This window comes from Macrosteles quadrilineatus, unplaced genomic scaffold (genome assembly GCF_028750875.1).
Source record: "Macrosteles quadrilineatus isolate MER2022 unplaced genomic scaffold, UCM_ALF_1.0 Scaffold_9__3_contigs__length_116548681, whole genome shotgun sequence".
Taxonomy (NCBI): Eukaryota; Metazoa; Arthropoda; class Insecta; order Hemiptera; family Cicadellidae; genus Macrosteles; species Macrosteles quadrilineatus.
The window spans coordinates 32810641-32830375 of NW_026542602.1; the positions used below are offsets into that span (position 1 = coordinate 32810641).

The window sequence follows — 19735 nt, forward strand, 5'->3', positions numbered from 1 at the left end:
CTCTCCTCGTCCGGGCTGTGAACACTTGCCAACTCCGCCTGTGAACATAAGCAACAATCAATATAGAGAGTATAGGGGGCTGTGCCCCCAGCCAGTAATTTGCATTGGTGATGTACTCTCTGGACGCTCTGATCTTGGAAACTATGAACCTCTCCTCGTCCGGGCTGTGAACACTTGCCAACTCTGCCTGTGAACATAAGCAACAATCAATATAGAGAGTATAGGGGGCTGAGCCCCCAGCCAGTAAATTGGCATTGGTGATGTACTCTCTGGACGCTCTGATCTTGGAAACTATGAACCTCTCCTCGTCCGGGCTGTGAACACTTGCCAACTCCGCCTGTGAACATAAGCAACAATCAATATAGAGAGTATAGGGGGCTGAGCCCCCAGCCAGTAAATTGGCATTGGTGATGTACTCTCTGGACGCTCTGATCTTGGAAACTATGAACCTCTCCTCGTCCGGGCTGTGAACACTTGCCAACTCCGCCTGTGAACATAAGCAACAATCAATATAGAGAGTATAGGGGGCTGTGCCCCCAGCCAGTAATTGGCATTGGTGATGTACTCTCTGGACGCTCTGATCTTGGACACTATGAGCCTCTCCTCGTCCGGGCTGTGAACACTTGCCAACTCCGCCTGTAAACATCAGCAACAATTAAGGTGCATTGTCCCTGAAGCGACTCTTGCGATAGTAGCTGAGCGACAGTAGCTCAGCGATAGTAGCTTAGCGATAGTAGCTAACCATGTCATTGTCCCAGAAGTGATTGTTCTAGAGCGATTCTGTATATTAGTTTGCTGACTTTCGAGTGAATTGGTGCTACTGTATAAGTGCCATGACACCAGCTAATTTTAAAACTTTTTATTAGCTCACTTTCTTGTCCGGTACAAACTTTGCAATCAATAACTTACTTCCCAACGAGCTAGAGAATTGAAACTTTAAAAATAGCTCACAAATGGATGAGAATGCAATATTATATCATTTAATTTTCATATTTCCCTTGGGCTAAGCCCCATGGGCTTCCAAATTTTTCATGTTTAAATTTTGGAAGAATGTAGGCCTAAATATATCAATTGAAGTCAGCTGTAAATACTAAAATTTGACAGTTCGAATTGCAGTTCGAGGTACAGGTTCTGCTCCCGAGAGATTCTAAATATTAAATAAGCGGATCAAAGTAAAGATAAAACATATGATTACAGATAATAAGTGTTTGGTTATGTATTAACAGGCCATGTAAAATAGATTTCACATATTTACACATTAAAGACTAAAAAGTATAAAATAATTATAAATAAAAATAATTTTAAGAAATACCACGTTTTTAAACGCACTAAAGAGTAAAAAAAATTTATAAATATGTGGAGAAAATAAATTACTTGTAAGATTTAAAAGAAAAAACGTGGCGCGCATGCAATGGATAATAATAGCATAGACTTCATCTATGATAATAGTTTAATAGGTGAAGATAATTGTAAAATTAGTATGGGCCCCACGTTTTTCTTTAAATCTTCAAGTATTTATTCAATACATATTCTGTACTTTATAGTGCGTTTAAAAAGTTGCATTTTAAAAAGTTTTGTTTATATTTGTAATTTATAATAGTAGTGATTTAATATTATGTACATATCTCATATCTTCTTCAGGGGTAAAAAGCAGTTTTGTATTCTTTGAAGACATTACGACCAAAACCCGTCCACACCTACAAATCGCTCAGCGACTGCGACTCTGACTCCCCTCAGAGCAGACCCGCTACAGTCGCTGTGTTCAGCCGCTAGCCGCTCCAGTCGCAGTCGCGTCAAGGACAATGGTCCCATTTGAAACAACGCTAACCAGTGCTCAGCTACTATCGCTGAGCTACTATCGCTCAACTACTATCGCAAGAGTCGCTTCAGGGACAATGCACCTTTAAGTAGGATGTTGAATGATGTGTCAGTAAGGCGTTGGTGCTTTACTCCCGAAATGTGCTGCTCCTACACACATTTGCGGAGCTGGTCTTTCGCCGCAGTGTTTAAAAAGATTACATTTTGGAGTAATGACTGGCTGTGACATAATCTCGGGACACGGTCTTAGCCTTAAATTCCTACTGGAGCAATGTCTTTCGGAGAATCATGTTCCACACTGATTCCATATTTAATCTGGAGGTTAGAACAAAAAAAAAAACTGAAAGATGATTTCATCGAGTTCTGGTTAAAATAAATATTGTGCTATAAATGATTAGTAATATTTCATAACGATAAAATGACAATCAGCTCACCCACACAAATTTCTGTTGGGATTCAATCAGAAGTATATTTGATAGACAGCTTAACTTTATATTTATACAAATATACTATCAAGTGTGCTGCGTTAGAATAAACTGTAAGTTTTAAATTAAAAAAATATCGAATGTATTGTGATTTAGAAAAATAAACTCATTCCAATGAAATAAAGTACGGCCTAAGGTTGCAGTGCGAGTGCAAGTTATCGTATTTCCGTTGGATATCCGTGAAAAGAACAAGTCACATTCAGATTACGGCGTTAAAGTTTTAATTAAAACACTTGGAAAATATCCTCATCGAGACTTGAGAGAGGTAAGTTTCTAAATGTGGCAATTAAACACAATTTATCACTTTACTAGCTTCTTTTTCTTGACTTTTAAATTCATGAGTTTAATTACCTTCGTGCGTTCACAGTTACTATTACCTCTGAGTGTAATGATTGCAGTACATATAGACTGTTTAACAATAACACGTTTTTTGTTGAATGTAAAGAATTTTCCATATGGAGCTGGATTTGAGAATAATTGTTATAATATTGTCAATTTATAATGTACTGACTTATTATTTTAATGAAAACAATGTGCATTAAGATCCACCGCAAGTTAAATTTACAAGTATGCATGATTGTTCTGTACATACAAATATATTAAAGAATAATAATTTTGTAGAACTAGTTAATGTAACTTTTAAAATTTTAATTTTTCAATAACCATTGTTGGAAACGTTTTAAGAATATTAAAAAGGATAAACCAACAATACAGTAAAAACACACAGCCATTTTAAAATAGAATTTAAATATGGGGAAATATTAAAATCCTTTATAAGAATATGATCAAAGTTATAGTAATATTTAAACTGGAGCAGCAGCTCTGAGTATTTAGTGTCAAAGGCCTCTTGAGACATAATATCCCGTTGATAACGACAAATTGAAAAAAAATGTTTATGTAATGAAATGTCCCGTTATGCTTGCCATTTATCAGCAACATATAATCATTACTTTACTTAAATTATTTTTGTATAAAGATTTACATTAAGATTTTCAGTCGAATGTAACTTAGTGAACATCAATAAAACTTAATATGGTCTAACATCGTTGAGGAAGATTTTTATAGTTTAATATTTTTCGCCCTAATCCATAAACGTATTTATTTAACTGTATTATTAATTTCAAAATCCACATATTCATTGATTAAATGGCTTGTTTAATGACATTGAAGCAACTCTCTGTTTTGAAAACAGCCTAACATGTTCTTCGGTAGATGACATCACTACATCATTTTCTCCCTGATGACAAAATGATCGTTCCTCAACCCCATACTAAACTATGATGGGTGGCGATGATGTAACCTGAAATAAGGTGCATTAAAAGAGTATCAGCGACACTCAAATTTCACTAAAGCATAACGGAAACAAAATAACTCCCTTTTTTGAAACGATTTTATACATTTAAATTTACGCGTAGTTACAAGCCCTTATAAAATTATAGTTTGATGAATTCAGAAGTGCATTATCTATTGGTTAAGAAAAAATACAGCTAATTAGTACAATTTGTACTTTAACAAATTACTTAGACAAAACTAATAGAAACACGATAATATCCACTTCTAAAAATATAAAATAACTACTTTTCTTACTATGCTACCACAACTGAGTAATCCACGATGGTAAACTATTAAATGACCAGTAGTTTGACTTATTTGCAGGCATAATTGTCAAAAACATATTGATAAACAATGATTTTGATAACTGGAAATTCAACTAGGTTAATATAAAAAATTTACACTCCTTAATAAAATGATTAAAAAATATTAAGTAGAAAAATATCTTTAAGCTTTAAAGACAATATGTTGTTTCATAGTCTTCACAAACAGCGATGTATAACTGGTACCAAACAACCAATTGAGTATTCAATACAAGAAAGGTAAGTAAACTAATCCATAGCTTTGTAACAAGATCCCGAACGTTGTGTTGATTGTTATATGGCTTCTTGTAATTGAAACAACAATACTATTTACTTTGGCTCAGACTGATATTATAACTACGGTACGATTACATATTGCACAGCTTATTGCAAGACCAAATCTTTTGATGGGCGAAACTTATTCCTTTTTCTTATGTTCTTCTATAAATCCATTGCAAAAAACTATTGGCAAAATATGGGTTTATTTTATTAAACGCAAAAATAGCCATCATTATTGTTTTTGAATTTAACAAAAGTATACAAAGAGCTTCCAAATTGTCTGGATATATTTTTTGGACCTGTTCCTTGGGCTATGACAAACATAAAATGCCATATAAGTATGGATATAAAATACCTAGATTTCTGATTGTCGGTTTGTTTGTGATTATGAAGAGTTATTTTATATCTTGGACATTTTTCAAGGAAAAAATTTCAAAAATGGTATAAATCTGTATTTTATTAGTTAAAAAGAGCTTATAAAGTTTCGTTCTAGTATCTCAAGCCATTTCAATATGGTGGTCATTTAACATATTTAATGACAAATTTCATGAAAACCGTAAATAATAAGACAATTGTTTTTCAGATTAAAAAGATAAAGAATTTAAATCTAAATCAAATGAAACCTTGTTCGTTAAAATCTGATGACAAACGACCGAGTTATCAGTTTTTTCTACATTCGGTTACGCAATTTACATATTATTTATTATTTGTTATTTTACAGAGAAATTTGGTAGTCATAAATGAGTAACCGAATGTAGAAAAAACTGATAACTCGGTTGTTTGTCATCCGATTTTAACAAACAAAATATCATTTGATTTGGACATAATTCTCTATCTTTTTGATCAGAAAAAGAATTTTCTGAATACTTACGGTTTTAATGAAATTTGGCATTAAATATTCTAAATAGCTATTGCTTATTTCCCTTGGAACAACATTCCTAAAAGTAATTAAAAAGAAATGAATAATGATTAAATTCGCTAATTGTGTAAATTAGATCAAATATGGTTCTATCAAATAATATTTTTGAAGTGCGTCTTATCTTATAACAGCACATACGCAAATTAATTACAGATTTGTTTAACTACGCTTCTTAATAGCTTATTAATGGTACCTTTACAAACTCTCATACGAAGTTTTTGAACGGTCACGTTAGATTTTGTTGACCGTTCTAAGTGAATTGGCAGCCAAGATTTAGGGGGATGTTTGGCTCATTTCCTCTCTGACTGATTCTAAAAGCGTTTCTTAACTCAAAAGTGTCAAACCTTACCTCGTGACTAATGTTTTAAAGTTGTTCTTTGAAAAGTCAAAGACCTGGGGGAGTTAACCAACTTGTGTTCTGGTTAAAATTGCAATACTTTCTGAACAAACCTGTAGAATATTTTACAAATAAATACACAATGTATTAGTTGTAGAACAAGAATTAACTAGCTCTCCGTCTAATATATTCCCAAGAGTAAGGGGAAAGTAAAAATGTCAGTTTAGAGGGAGGTTTTTTTAACCTAATAATTTTCAAATATCAGACTTATAGGTAAGGATAAGAGGTTTGTAAATCCATAAAATAGTGTTTATAGACATAACGGAACAACATATGGTTAAAATTCTTATTGCTATAGGAGTCCGTATACTTTATGAATACTAAATTAAAATATTTATATTAAATTAATGATCACGTGATAAGTATAATTATTTTAAACGATATCAACACTTAAAAAAAAAACAGAAATCGTAGAGGTTCACATTTCCTAAAGTTCCCAAATAGTGGGAAGGAATGTTAGGGATTTTGCCATTGCCATACCTCATATTGTGAAGCTATCGTGCAGCTATGCACCTAGAACACGGAAAACTAAGAGAAGAGAAATTCCACATTTAACTTTAAATATTTCAATGCAGCGTGTATACAAACAAAGATAATTTATGACTTTGAAACATAAAATATCACTCTGTACGACACATTTTACAATACAAACAACTTTTCGGTTTGGTGGATTTAAAGAGTTTGTATTTACAAACGTGTAGATTATAAATGCTGGATAAAATAAATATTGTATCCACTTTTAAATTTCTTTAAAAATCTGATCACTTTTTACAAAACAATAAAATATGCACTATCATAGACGTAAACGAAAAATTCAATTTTATTATCAAAAATTATATTTTTTCATTAAACAATTTTACATTAACCGTTTAAGTATAAAAATACATTTAACGACGCTAAATAGTTTTAAAATATATGATTCTGTATTGAAACCAAATATTAATATCGGCTACTTAGTTCAGAATATAATTTATATTAAACATTTTCTGGGAACACTAATAAGAAGGAAGGACAGAGAAAAGCCAGATAAAAGCCTTGAAATATTAAGAATGACTTTTTCGCGTGCAGGGACAAAGGACAATGCACTAGAACACAAAGAGATAAACGACACTAATGTCCTTAAAACTTTTACAAACTCTTGACACGGAAACATTGTTGATGCAAATAAGCTGAGATTATTCTTATCAGGGTTTGAATACAATTATAAATTAAATTATGCTCCGACACATCTACATTTATATTTATTCAAACGTTGAGTTTATTTTACTTGTGTAGTATATAATTTTAAATGCACTAAAGATGAAATTGGCCAGAAATTTTCTTAAATACGCACGACCAAGACTCTATGCAACTCATATATTTCCTTAAAAAGATAAACATTTTAAAGGTAAAAAATAAAAGTTAACCTCACGAGTTCTAAATTTAAAACCGTATTCAAATTTTAGTATTCTTTGTATGGATAAATTTAACACCATTGAAATTTGACAAAGATTATTGTTTTAAAAGAGAGTATGAAGGCACTGAATCTTTGATGAAAATTATGTCATGTTTAGTTTTACCATTACAGATTAATTGCTTTAATAACACATTTCGAGACGTTCCGTAAAGATGTAGCAAAAAGTAATAATTAGGCTTTAATAAATAAATATGCCTACACAGTATTACAAAGAGTCAGCAATTTTAAGGTAGATAACCAGATAAAAGAGAATTTTAGGAAAATAATAGAAGTCCTCAACTCATTTTAATATCTTTACTAAGCATAAAGGCTATGTTTTAAATACCGAGAAATTACACTTTTAAATTTAAATGTGATTACAAAGAATTGAGCTACACTACTCTAGATATAGTAATAGGATCCTTCCTTAATTAAGTGTGTTTGGTTTAAATATGACAACAGTGTCATTAAAGGGCCTATAATTGATACTGATCAAACAATAAATGAATTTATTGTTAATATTTAAAATTAAAGTTTAAGATTTAACATATTTTTAACTAATAATGTGCTTCATGAGATAGATCCCAATAAAACGTTTCCTCTTTAGAGTTTTTATTGTCATGAAAGCCACAGCGCATTATATTTAATACTGAGCTTTTCTACTATTTAGTATGAGTTTATTATATACATAAAGCTTGAATACTACATTTGTATTTATGTGTCGTATGTTTTTATGGAACCTCAATAAAGGTTATTCTTAAAGAGGGATATTATGTATTGTGATGAAGACAATACTGCAATGTCGTTTATACTAAGATTTTAAACTCTAAAGTATGATATCATTATATACGTAATAATTGAACACTGTATCAATACTCGTGGTTTTTTTTTAAAATGAAACCTAAGGGAAATCCAATATAGTAGTTCTAAATAAACACATTTAGTAAAAAATCATTCAAACCATCAGTACTTCAGGCATTACATTACATTTACATTTACATTTGTTGTCATGAGAGCCGAAGCCCCCTGACTGCTTACCCGGTACCTATCCTTCAGGACATACCCGGGCCCCATGATGTAGGCCGAAGCTTACGCATCAACCTATAGCACATCATGGGCGGATGACTTAAGGTCATCAGGCTCGCCGGCTGCCGAAGCAGACCCTTCGGAAAGAGGGTTGCCCCTCAATCCTAACCAGGGATTCCGGCTGCTTGTTTAAGCGTCACTCCACCTGGGTTCCACTAGGTCGGAACCTAGAGGTCCATAGTAGAGCGCCCCGACGCATTTAGTGCAAGCAACACTCGGGACCTATCTCATCCCTGACAGGCAGAACCCGCCATCAATAGCCAGGAGGAAGGGGACCATCAGCACGCTGACGGGGGGAACCCCAACCTCCCATTTACACCGCTGCCCGATCGAGGCCTTACCCATTGCTGGGAAACCAGAGATAACCAGAGCGATAGATCCCCAGATACCCCTGGCGGGCTCGGACCCAGCACCCGATCTACTTCGTTTGCCCGTCAGACCCAACATCACTGCCAGGCCATCAGGGTTTCCCAAAAGGAGGCAGGTATAGAAGTGGGACCCACCCGGATGAACCTCAGGTTGGTAGACCTGGTCTACCTTGAAAGTTCACTAAAATTATTGTTCTTAAAGTTTTTAAGTAGTTTGACAGTTATACGCCATATTTTTCAGTAAGTGCTATAGTATTATCTTGCTGAGCAAAGGAATTGAACTTCCAGTGCATAAACTCTATTTCTGACCAAGTAACTTAATTTATACAGCTAGTTTTTTAGTGGACTCTTAAGCTAGGTTAGCAAGAAAATCCACGGTTTCTAAGGACACGCTCGTTAAGTCACGCTTGAAAGTACGCGCATGCGCACTGAGACTGCAGGATTGCAACCCACGTTGGGAAAGGACTGAACAAGGGGAAATTGCGTGGGATATCTACAATTGCAATACGCGGCAGCCCACGCTATCTACGAGCAACCACCGCAACTAGGTCACGGCTGGTGATGCCTTCAACGCAAGGGTAGACTAACCCGCATGACAGTGCTGTACTGCTAGCTTGCATTGAGAGTATTGAAGGGAGTAAAATATGTCTAAGCCAATTACTCGTCGTGGTCGCGAGAATTTATTACGCGAAGCTGAAAATGGTCTTGAAAACCTTAGAGGTGAATTGGTAAATGATGATGTGGTGGATCTTGCCATAAATATTCGTGGGACTCTTTCAGTTTTAGCAGAAAAGTATGGTAATGAAGCTATAGTGGATTTAATACCAGATATAACGACTACTTTGAATAGATTGGATGCATCAACTACCGTAAATAACGATTTGAAGAAACATATTTATGATCTAACTGAGGAAAATAAAACGTTAGAAAAGCTACTGGAAAAAGAAAAAGCTCAGAGAAGGGAAAATTTTGAAGTTTCATTGCACTTTGAAGAAAAGGCAGAAGAAGATATCAAATTATTAAAACTTCAAATTGAAAACCTGAAACAAGTTCAGTTAAAGATGCATGCAGACTTAAAGGATAAAGATGCAGTCATCAATATATTACAATGTGAGAGTAACTCTCTATGTCAAGGAATGGATAAGAGTAGATCAATTCCTGGGAATACAGAGTTTACACTTCCAACGAACACAGTTAAAAAAACCATAGTTAATCATCAAGATGTACAACCAATTATTACCACAAACAGATTCTCCGCTCTTGCTGAAGAAATTTGTGTACCACCTTGTGATGGCGTAAGAGTCGAGGTTCAGGCTCAAGTTCACAAATCAGCCGAACCTCCTTCAACTACATCTACAAAATCGAATAAAAAACAGTTAAATCGATCTTCTGATTTTCCAAGGAATAAAAGACGCCTTACTTTATTAGCTGATAGTCAAGGCAAGGATTTTGGAAAGTATCTGAAACATTTAGAGGAAGATTTCGACATTTTTGTCTACACCAAGCCCGGAGCTAAACTTAAACATGTTGTTCGATATGGGATGAGTATGATCAACAATTTCGGCAAGGAGGATTTTGTCATTGTGTTAGCAGGGTCAAATGATCTACATCAGAATGAGCCTTCACAACTAACTGTTACCCAAGGTGTTCAATCTTTTCTTTCCGTTAAATTGACATCTAATATTATTATTAATAGCATACCTTATCGCTACGATACTCCTTCAATCAACAACAACATTTATTATGCAAACTGGAACATATCTCACCGGATACATGACTACAAAGGACAGGCCAACTTCTCTTATGTAGATGTCAATGCAGTACTCAACAGATCACACTTCACTAGACATGGTCTACACTACAACAGAAGGGGCAAACAGCTACTGGCAGATCATTTCACCAGACTAATCAGACAGGCCACAACTGACTCAACATCTTTAACAGTCACCTCGCAACAAGAGATGCCAATGAATACATCTCCTCCTGCAGTGCCCCATCTACGTGGTAGTCCTCCGGTCCATCAGCGACATCATGCTCCTCTCAAACAGTCCACGCCACTACCATCCATCTCTAACACTCACCAGGTACAGCTCCTATCACCTTCTTCACCATCACTATCACCACCAAAACTCAACTGTCTGCAAGACTTTCCACTACTGACTCCAGACCTCCAACCAAATAATTTAAATTTACCCAATTCAGAACCTCTTTCACAAAGTTATAAACCTGTATGTAACGTAGTATCTAATTCCACTCACACTCTTTTTTTAGGAATTCCGAGTCAATCTCAGAGCAGTTGTTCACTAACATCGACCGGCGCCACCCTTGTAGCCCCGAATTAGGTACTAAATTATCAATAGTGCATCAAAATGTTCAGTGTGCAACAGACAAACTTCTCCAATTGGAGCTTCTGTGTGAGGAGCTTCAGCCAGATGTGTTTGTTGCTACTGAGCATCATTTCAAGTCTGTAAATATTCAGTATTTTCATATAAAAAATTTTGAAATGTCTAATTCTTTTGTCAGGTCGAGGTTTCAAGGTGGTGGCGTCGCAATATTTGTTAGGTCTCACATAGTCTATGCGCCATTTTCTGTTCCGAATACGACAGACAAAGACTTCGAAGTTGCTGGAGTGAAAGTAACAACGTCAAATAAAAGCCCTATAATCATCATAGGTCTATATAGGTCACCTGATGGTCTTCTAAATGCTTTTTTTCGAAATTTTGAGATTTTGCTGAGCGACTTAAGCTCAAGAAGTATTCAATTCGTAGTTGCTGGCGACTTCAATATCAATGTACTAGATGCCTCTCTTCCTGAGACTAAACAGCTGAGAGACCTTTTAGAGTCTTTTGGTTTGCAATGGCGCATAAACTCACCCACACGTGTAACTGCAACCTCGTCTAGTGCCATTGACAATGTAATCTCAAACTGTGAAAATCTGGTAACATCAGTTGTTACTACAGCCATCTCAGACCATGATGCGCAACAGATATATATCCATGATTGTTCTCCAGCAACTACTCCCTCCTTGGTTTATGAGGGAAGGACTGTCAACCCCTCAACAATTAAATCATTTAAAGCCTGTTTAAAAAATGAGCAATGGAACTATTTATCACAAACCAAATCAACTGATGTTTTTCAACATTTCATGCACAGCTTTAGATATCACCTTGACTCAAACTGTCCAAAAAGAAAGATGAAAATAAAAAATAAATCTCAAAATGTTTCTTGGATAACTAAAGGTATTTTGGTCTAAAGCAACACTATATTACGGCTAAAGCAACAAGAGATGCAAATTTCAAAATATTTTTTAAAAATTACAAAAGAATTTACAGAAAACTAATTAGAGCAGCGAAATCCTATGAAATTAATAAAAAATTAAAAGCTAGTGACAATATCTCCAAATCAGCATGGGGTGTGATCAATAATATAAAAGGCCAGAAAACTGAAAAACCTATTCATGTAAGAATAAACAGTGGCGTAGTCACAGAACCTTCGAATGTGGCAAACTACCTTAATGATTATTTTTCCCAAGTAGCAATTTCAAATGTGACATCCTTGAGAAATATGCAGCCAGTGATAGGTGATAGTCCCATTATGTCTATGGGACTTTTCCCCGTAACAGAGGAGGAAGTTGCAACGGTCATAAATCAACTACCGTCGAAGAGATCAACAGATGTCGATGGCATGTCTGTGTGGCTTCTCAAGCAACTGTCTGAGCATATATTACGTCCACTGACGGAAGCAGTCAATGCATCTTTTAAGAGTGGGTGTTTCCCTGAAGATCTGAAAAGGGCAAAAATTATTCCAATCTTTAAAAAGGGGGACCCACTCAATGCCAACAACTACCGTCCTATCTCTCTCTTGCCTGTGTTTAGCAAAATCTTTGAAAAACTGTTCTTGATTCAGTTGTTAGCATTCCTCAATCATCACAACATTTTTTCATTTGATCAATTCGGGTTCAGAAGGGGGAAATGTTCAGTGGATGCAGTGCATAGCCTTGTCAGTAAGGTAATTGAGAATCTGGACAAGCATCACCCGACACTCAGTGTCTTTCTAGATCTTACCAAGGCTTTTGACTGCGTCGACCACAGTATCCTCTTGTCAAAATTAGAACACTACGGTGTTCGAGGTGTTCCGTTGCATTGGATAAAATCTTACCTTTCAAACAGAACTCAACAGGTGCAGGTCTCAAATCATCTTTCAAAACCAGCTCTGTTAAAGTATGGTGTCCCGCAGGGATCTATTCTTGGCCCAATTTTATTTTTAATTTACGTTAACGATCTGTCTTCAGCATCTGGATCTAGCGAATTGGTTCAGTATGCTGATGACACGACTCTCTGTTGCAGTGCCAACAATCTTCCAAATCTAGAAATCAAAACTTTTGTAGATCTAAATTCATGTGTTCAATTTTTTGAAAACATCAATTTGAAAATAAATTCTCAAAAAACAAATTTCATCCGTTTTTACAGGCACGGTGAACCAAGTGAGACTGTAACGGTCATGATTGATGACTCACAAATTGAACAAGTCAATTCTTTTAAGTTTCTGGGCATCACCATTGACCGGGGGCTCACTTGGAGTAACCACCTTGACAACGTCTGCACGAGGGTATCTTCAGGCTGTTTTGCCTTAAGAGTCCTCTCAAACTTTTGTCCAGAAAATGTCTTGCTAATGGCCTACTTTGGCCTTATTTACCCCCATCTTTCTTATGGAATTGCAATTTGGGGTGGATGTGCAGAAGCGGACTTCCACAGGTTGTTCCGTCTTCAAAAGAGAGCACTCAGAATAGTGGCTAAACTACAGGTGAGAGAGTCTTGTAGGGCCGTCTTCAGGGAGCTAGGCCTGCTTACTCTTGCCTCTCTGTATATCTTGGAAGCTGCCACGTTTTCTAAATTTAAATGCAGCCTAACACAAGGCCAGGACATTCACTCGTATTCAACTAGAGGCAGAGAACAATATAGGTTGGCCCAAAACAGGTCCCGTGCAGCCTCAAGCTTGCCCTCTCAGACGGGGGTGAGATTTTTGAATAGTCTTCCTGAACAAATAAGGAAAGAAAGGAACGAAAAAAGGTTCAAACGGATTTTAAAAAGATATCTGATTAATAAAGAATATTACACTGTGGGTGAGTTTTTTGACACTAATGAGTAGATGGTGTTCGGCTGCTCTGAGGTTCTAAATCAATCAAATGACAAGTTCTGTGTAATTTTTTAATCATGCGTATTATTAACTGTTTTATGCTGTTGTATTTGTTTGTTTTGCTGTCGCTTGTTATACCTGTATTAAATGTTGACGGATGCCATGCAATTTTATATTTGTTTCACGGCAATAAAGATATTATTATTATTATTATATTATTATTATTATTATTATTATTATTAGGTGGCGACACCCTTGACTCAATTGAGGTTCCGGGAAGAACCCCCCACACTCAAGATAACCATACCGTCCGTGCTCAGAGACAGGGATAGGTTTGCATAAGTACCTACAAACCGTTGCCCTCACACTGCGGAAAGTTACGTTGCCCTTGAGTGTCCCCGTGAGCTGCGGGTACTTGCCCGTTTTCACCTCCAGGAAAGGTTACTTCCAAAGTCGAGGATTTGCCCACTGAATGCTGGTCGCACACCACAAGCAGGCCGAAGCCCAAAGTACCACAGACACAGGTAGGTTAGAGATTATGATGTACTTCCATCTCTCCTAGAGCTAAACACCCCTCCATCCTGGATAAAGGAATGTCACTGGGACCCGATGCCCAGTCGACCATGTCTGTGGCCAACTTGAAAATGCCGATACCAACACGGAGCATTTACCTCCCCTCTGGGGGCTAGGTATTTCACCTCCCAGGACGAGGCTACTTCCAAAGTCGAGGATATGCCTCACAAAATGTCAGTCGAACACAACAGGTAGGACTCAGTCACAACCACAGTTACAGGTAGATGAGGAGAGGCGGAATTAACGGCGTCACTGAGAGCTAAACACCCCCCCCACCCTGAATGGAGGGAATGTCACTGGAGGCTCCCCCTAAGGGGCTGGCGCTTACCAGTCGTCCATAACTGTGGTCTACCTGAAGTGCCGGGTCTGACACCGGGCAGTTACCTCCCCTCTGGGAGAGCTAGGGTCCGCGTGGTCGCCCAGGCCACGAACCCACGCAAGCGTGAGCCCCCTGCGGTTAGTACTTCAGGCAGTTTAATTTTTAAATTTGACAGAATTATTGATTTCAAAGTGATTCACAATGGTTCCCAACACACGTTTGGAGAACAAACTCCATCGCCACCTGACCTTTCAAAAGGGCGAGCGTTCATTCATCTCCAATTGAAGTTTTTCATTTTCTTAAAATCCATATTCTTTTTTTCGCTGCAACATCCTCACATAAGTGTTTGTTATTAGGTGATTAATCATTTATCAAGTTTGCCAACAATTTAAACGACTTAGGAAATTACCTGAGTATGTTTAAATAAAAAAAAAAAAAAAACAATTTAGCGAAATGTGCGTACTACATGAGGGTTGAAGTACTAAAAATGTTGTCGACAACGTGGCATTGAACTCTTATAATACAGCTTGAAGCAATTGGTTTGTCCTTGTAATAAAAAAAAAAAACATGGAAATTACTTCAACAGCTTTTTGTGAGTTGGGACAAAATATATCTTTAAACGGATCAACAGATTTAGATGGTCATTGTTTTACAAACACCCAATCTATACATTTCAAAGACAAGTACTAAGCCTACCACCCTTCAAAATAATGAACAAAATATTTCCACTTCAAGGTTCTACAAATCTGGAAAGATATATTTCCACTCTTATCCTCGCCGTAAGAACATAATAATTTTCAGACCTTGTATCCAACTTAACCAATTCAAACCAATTAAAACACCAGACAACGTGTCAGATGGAGTTTACGTGGTAGACGAGCTACATCATGTTTTCTGTCGACACATCAACACAATACGAACGATCACAATAAGATACAGAAGTGCATGGTACTTTAGAATTGATTGAAGATTGTATTCATGTCAGTTACATGTATATAGACACATCAATACACAGACATACCGTATCTGGACTATCAGTTCAGTTATAATGGCCAGAAGACATAAGATACATTTGCATAAGGGACTATAGTGATTTGAGCTTAGTCAAACCATGTACTAAGATATAAAACTGATAATTAGACCAATTCGTATATACCAAGGCAAAAATTTGGTTCGAATTCCACTATAAACTGTAGGTCCCTTATTTGCTATTAGCTGTATGGGCTATTAATTAACAGCTGTGTCTAAGGAATGTCGGCCTTAGTCACTAACAAGACTACAAGATCGCGCCTCATCCTACACTCATCTACATTCATACTTGGCTTAAAATACCTACTTTGTATGGTATCCATTTAATAAGAAAGTATTAAAAAATAATATACAACAATATACAGGACCTTAAAAATGATGTGAGGTCATGAAATTAAGATGTATATAATGTAGACACATGAATATTATACAGGATACACTGTATCTAGACTATCAGCTTAGTCTCGACGACCAAAAGACGTAAGATGTATAGAAGGGACTATGTATAGTGATTTCAGCATAGCCAGGCCATGAACTAAGATATAAAAATAAAACAGAACAATATATGTCCTTGAAAATGTGTAGTCATAAAACACAAAGCTTGAGGTCATGAGAATTATGGACCGGATTAGAGGAAGGTTTTGTTTGGTCTCCCTATTGGTATACAAAACTCAACAAAGTGGATTCTCATAAAAAAAAACGAGATGAAATACTGACTACACATGGTGGAAGGATAAAATGTTTTGTTGAGGGTAGAACGATTAATTTAAGCATATATTTCCATGAGTATTTTGAAATTGTAAACTATTAAAAAAAACTGTATTGTACCATTTCAATTTAATTTATGAATTCATAAAATAATTAATACGTAGTTCAAAATTGAAAATTCTCAGTTATCCTACTTAATATTATAAATGAGAAAGTTTAGATGTATGGATGTATGGATGTATGGATGTATGTTTGTGACAAGTGAACGCGAAAAATACTGGTCGGATTGGGCTGAAATTTGGCATGATGATAGCTCACATTCCCCATTAACATATAGGCATATTCTTATTTCAAAAATCCTTTCGGGCTCCGCCCCAGTGGCTCTGGAGTTTCCCATGTTAACCTTATGAGAAATGAAATTATTGAATCTTAACAGCTGTTTCAATTAAACAAGTTGGTTCTGTTCTGTGATGTTCAATAGCATTAAAGTTACAAAAATTACTAACAGGGTGCAGCACTATTATTTCTTTTACATTTATGACAACAGCTAATTTGCAACCAAAAGGTGAGTGAGCGTAGCGAACGAACTTCAACCTGGAGGCGAGTTAGCGTAGCGAACGAGCTAACCTGAAGGCAAGTGAGCGCAGCGAACGAGCTCAAACTAAAGGTGAGTGAGCGTAGCGAACAAGCTCCAACCTAAAGGTGAGTGAGCGTAGCGAACAAACTTCAACCAGGACGTGATTGAGCAATGCGAACGAGATAATCTTGAAAATTAAGAAGTTAAACGGGGCAAAGCCCGCGGGTTACAGCTAGTATCACATAATAACAAGTGGTTAAGTTACTAATATGGATACTCCGAGGCACAGGGAACACACAATATAACTAGCCAACTCCTTTACAATTGAAAAAGTTGAAATGTACCATATACGGAAGAAATCGTCGATCCCGTAAACTAAGGTGCACAATGTTGACTTTTAAATTGTTGTTTTACTTATAAGATTTTGACTGTCTCTCTAATATGGTGATTTCATATTCAATCTTGTCGAATGAACCCAGAGTCTAATATTTTGAAGCTATAAACACACGAATTTAGTTGCCTTATAGACAAATATTTAAGACTTGTCATTCAAAATTAAATTTAAGACCTCACATTCTTATTCAGAGCACTCACTGATACAAACACATGTTAGAAACTAATCTTTAAATAAATATCTCACTCCAGAAAATCTCATTCAGCAAAACTAATATAAGATGACTGTATATTGTCCATACCTTAAGTCCTTTGCATATCTGCTTGGCAGTATGCCAAGTGACCTCTGGATAGCTGACGAAGAGGTAACAAGAGTTGTTGAACACCTGAAGTCTGTCATCCCCGCACTCCGCATTGGCTGAAACATTCACGATCATTGGTTGATTGTAGGAATGGTATTAGTGATCCATTTCAGATGGTTTCTACGTACATATAAGTGTCTCTAGATGAAAAATAGAATAAGGCATGTTTACAGGTAACCAGACCGTTAATGAGTTCTTTATTTGTTTAGTAGAATCTATTATTCTTAAACTGGTGCATAATTCTTTTGGAATTGACAGTTGAAGGCTATTTACCTCATCTTAACAGTTCCATTGGTTGATAATTTGAAAAAGTGTCGCTACAGCTGCGGTTTTATGAGTTCAGTCGATAAAAAATTTAATTTTTTCGTTTATATAGAAGTCGTCTGTTCCGTCAAAAACACTACATAATGTCAATGTTAATTTTCCTTGTCGTGAATCTAAGGAAATTGTTGGAACGAGGAAATAAGCCTGTATTAGTAATATATACAGTAACAATGCCTAATATTTGAATTCTAAGGAATATTGGTGAATTAAAAGTATCTAATATAAAAAAATGTAATTCATTTTAATTTTTTGGACTAAAGTTATGAATATTGTGTGTCAGTTTTTATTTATTCACTGTTTTATAAGTTAAAGCGTTTGTTGGTAGATTAAAAATATTTAAACGTATTCATAATGGAACGTACTAAAAATCTATGTTGTGTTATGACTGAAAAAACTATGCAAATCGAATTGGAGGGGCTTACAATTACCTATACAAAATTTATTTTAGCCAGAAAGAACTTTAAAACATTATTATTAAATAGCATATTTTCCTTGACCTTTCGTTTACAAACAACAGTTTCAACTACTTCTATAGACTAAAATAGTTGTCTACAAACTCTAAACTAAAATGTATTATGACAACTACAATTTATTAACTACATCTAATAACACTGAAGAGAGAGTTACATTCTAATAGAGAGAAAGCGTTTAACAGTACTAAGATAATATTCTATCATGACCTTCTCTAACTGCGAAACCCGCCAAAAAGCAGAACAAGAAGTAATACTAAAATGCTGCGCTAGAAGCTGAAACTCAAAGTGTATTGATACATTTTGTAATAAAAACTCATTTTGAGATAAGTAGAAAAGTATATAATGCTTATGACTGAGTCATTTTCAATTTCATAGATCTATAAAATTTTGTCATGTTTTGAATATTTTTTTACTCGTTTTACTGGTTATTTCATAGTTATTTGTATGAATTATAGCAATTTAATTGAGTCGCGTTAATGAAAAGAGAGCTACACGTTACAACACAATACTGTTTATAATACAATAGCATCAATACACCTGATACAAAGAAAACTCCGCAAACCAAGACCGTTTTTAACTTACCCTCATTACTTGCTAACACTAAGCAGCAAAACAAAAAGAAACACATAAACAGACACCGGGCAAGGCAAACATCACAACAACATCGTCCATTGCAATAATGTTACGTAGAATCATAAAACCTCCAAAGAAGTATCCGTCAAATAAACTAACCACAGTAATCGTTTCGGACATATAACTAACTATCGACAATCGGTCTTACTCACATAAAAACATAACCTAAACTATAGAAAAATCGATGTAAAATAATGTTAATGCATTAACACAATACCTACAGTCTAAAAACTCTTAACACATACATACACCATCTATATAAAAAAAACAATAAAATTCGATAGTGAAAATTCACCAATGAAAAAAAACAACTAATAACTTAATCATCTGGTAAAGTAAACAACAACTATCATCCTCACCATACATCTGCCATAAGAAACTCAACAGAAAAAACCTCAACTTCATTATCCAGAGTGCAGAACAATTAGGTCGATATCGCTTGTATTTTATTATTTTATTCCCCTGATTTCAAAACGAAGTACTGATGCAATACAAATAAATATACATAAAAAAGAAATACCAAGAAACCCGGTTAAGTTCGTAATAGTAACCCAACCCCATTTTTCATAATGTACTGAAACAATGTTGTAAACAAACTGGACACTTCACATTCGCTTTGTCCATTTTTGCGAGACTATTTGTTACCGGCTTGAAAACTCGCCACCCTTCAAAATTTTATTGTTTGTACAGTCATTGTTTCTACTTAATGATCTCAGTATAATATTTTATAAAAAGAAAGTTAAGGAAAACAACAGCTAAAACAGTACTTAACATAGGGAGTCTTTTT

At 35.5% G+C, this 19735-nt stretch overlaps 1 protein-coding gene across 1 annotated transcript in view; it reads right to left on the bottom strand.

The window, feature by feature from the left end:
• LOC129003315 (uncharacterized) overlaps window positions 1-19735 on the bottom strand; it is a 298914-nt gene that overhangs the window by 29237 nt on the left and 249942 nt on the right. The window contains exon 39 of the mRNA XM_054431607.1: window positions 17459-17574. Coding sequence (XP_054287582.1) covers window positions 17459-17574 — 116 coding nt within the window. The remainder of the gene's footprint in view (window positions 1-17458; window positions 17575-19735) is intronic.